Here is a 1,401-nt window from a genome sequence, read left to right as displayed (position 1 = left end):
TCTGCTGCTTCTGCCAGGAGACTGATCAGCTCACAGACCTCTTCTGTCTCTTCCCTTTTCTATATGGCTCAGAAGTGGCCAGAGAGAAATCAGACTTCTCTGTAGGTGAAGGTGCCTGACATCACACCCAGCAGAGCCCAAGCTCCTTCAAAAAAAAAACCATCAGTGGAAGGGTAAAAGTGAATGGTACCTCCAAGGAGTAACAAGGAGATGTAGTCAATTCACTGCAACTCTTTTGCTGGGAACCAAAAATGAAGTATTCACCAAGAAACTGAAGAAATGCTGCCAAGAGACAGTGTTTATCTGGTTTTGGTTCTCAGGAAAGAGCATTTCCTTATCTCCTTCCAGGGAGCAACATCCACCCTGCCTTTCCCCTCTCACTTCCAAGCCACCTCCAAATCACCTTGGAGCTTAGCCTGTGCTTTTGGGGAGCTTCTCATTTTGCTGAAGGCAGGCAGGTGTTCAGGCCAACCCAGGGCCCTTTCTGATCACTTTTCACTTTGAAATAGAAGCAACTTGCTCTTCCCATGGCTACCAACGTCCTTGGCCCATCTTCTGGGCCATGATCACCTTCCCTTACAGCAGCAGATAGTTTGCCCTTTGGGATGTGATTTGTTGGGGCACCAAATGCCTCCTACCTTGGAGTGCAGGGAGTCAGGGGACTCCAGGAGCAGCAGCAGCTCCGAGTTGTCTATCTCCAGCAGCATCCCAGTGATCTTGCCGGCCAGTGAGGGATGCATCGTGTGGATCAGAGGGTAGAGGCGCTCACCTGCTCCAAATGCCAGAGAGGAGGACATCAGCACTAGGCAAGACCTATCAGCATTTTCAAAGCCAGTGCAAAGCCCTCCTGCCCTCCCAGCTCTGCTCTCCAACTGAAAGGGGATTTAAGGGTGGTGATGGTGGTTGAGAAATCACTGCTCACAAGCAAACTTACTCCAGCATGTCACAGCAACAGTGTCTGCAGAAAAAACACTCCTGGTCCCACTGCAGCACCCCATACAACTGGGAATTAGCCCTACCTATGGGGCATGCTTTCCAGGAAGGAAAGCCACACAAAGAAACTGATGTGGACATGGAAAGTCACCTTTGACTGGCCAGGGACAATGGTAATTGCCCTCCTCCTGCCATCCCATACTCCAGCACATGGATTATTTCACTGCCAGATTCCCAACCACAGTTTTGCCAGGGTGCCTCAGCCCTGCGCATATGCATCCCTCCTCCCTCCCCAAATTACTCTGCTCCCAGCCCTCTCTTGGGCAGAGCTGACCCAAACCCCTGTGGCCACCAAGCTGCAGGGTGGCTCAGAGTCCAGGGAATCACAAAAGCCCTGGTTCAGCCTGGCAGCACAGGCAGGATGGAGTTGTGCCTCTCCTGCAGAGCTTCACCAGCCGCTCTCTCGCT

General features: G+C 52.0%; 1 protein-coding gene across 1 annotated transcript in view; it reads right to left on the bottom strand.

Annotated features, from left to right (window-relative positions):
• Positions 1 to 638: 638 nt before the first annotated feature.
• Positions 639 to 1,401, bottom strand: part of LOC104532694 (embryonic polyadenylate-binding protein) — a gene marked incomplete at its 3' end in the record, with an annotated part of 9,920 nt that continues 9,157 nt past the window's right edge. The window contains exon 13 of the mRNA XM_029087467.1: positions 639 to 769. Within this exon, the coding sequence (XP_028943300.1) occupies positions 639 to 769 (131 nt within the window). The remainder of the gene's footprint in view (positions 770 to 1,401) is intronic.

Source organism: Antrostomus carolinensis, unplaced genomic scaffold (assembly GCF_000700745.2).
Source record: "Antrostomus carolinensis isolate BGI_N321 unplaced genomic scaffold, ASM70074v2 scaffold29421, whole genome shotgun sequence".
NCBI classification, from domain to species: domain Eukaryota; kingdom Metazoa; phylum Chordata; class Aves; order Caprimulgiformes; family Caprimulgidae; genus Antrostomus; species Antrostomus carolinensis.
This window is presented reverse-complemented; position numbering and strand designations above follow the sequence as displayed.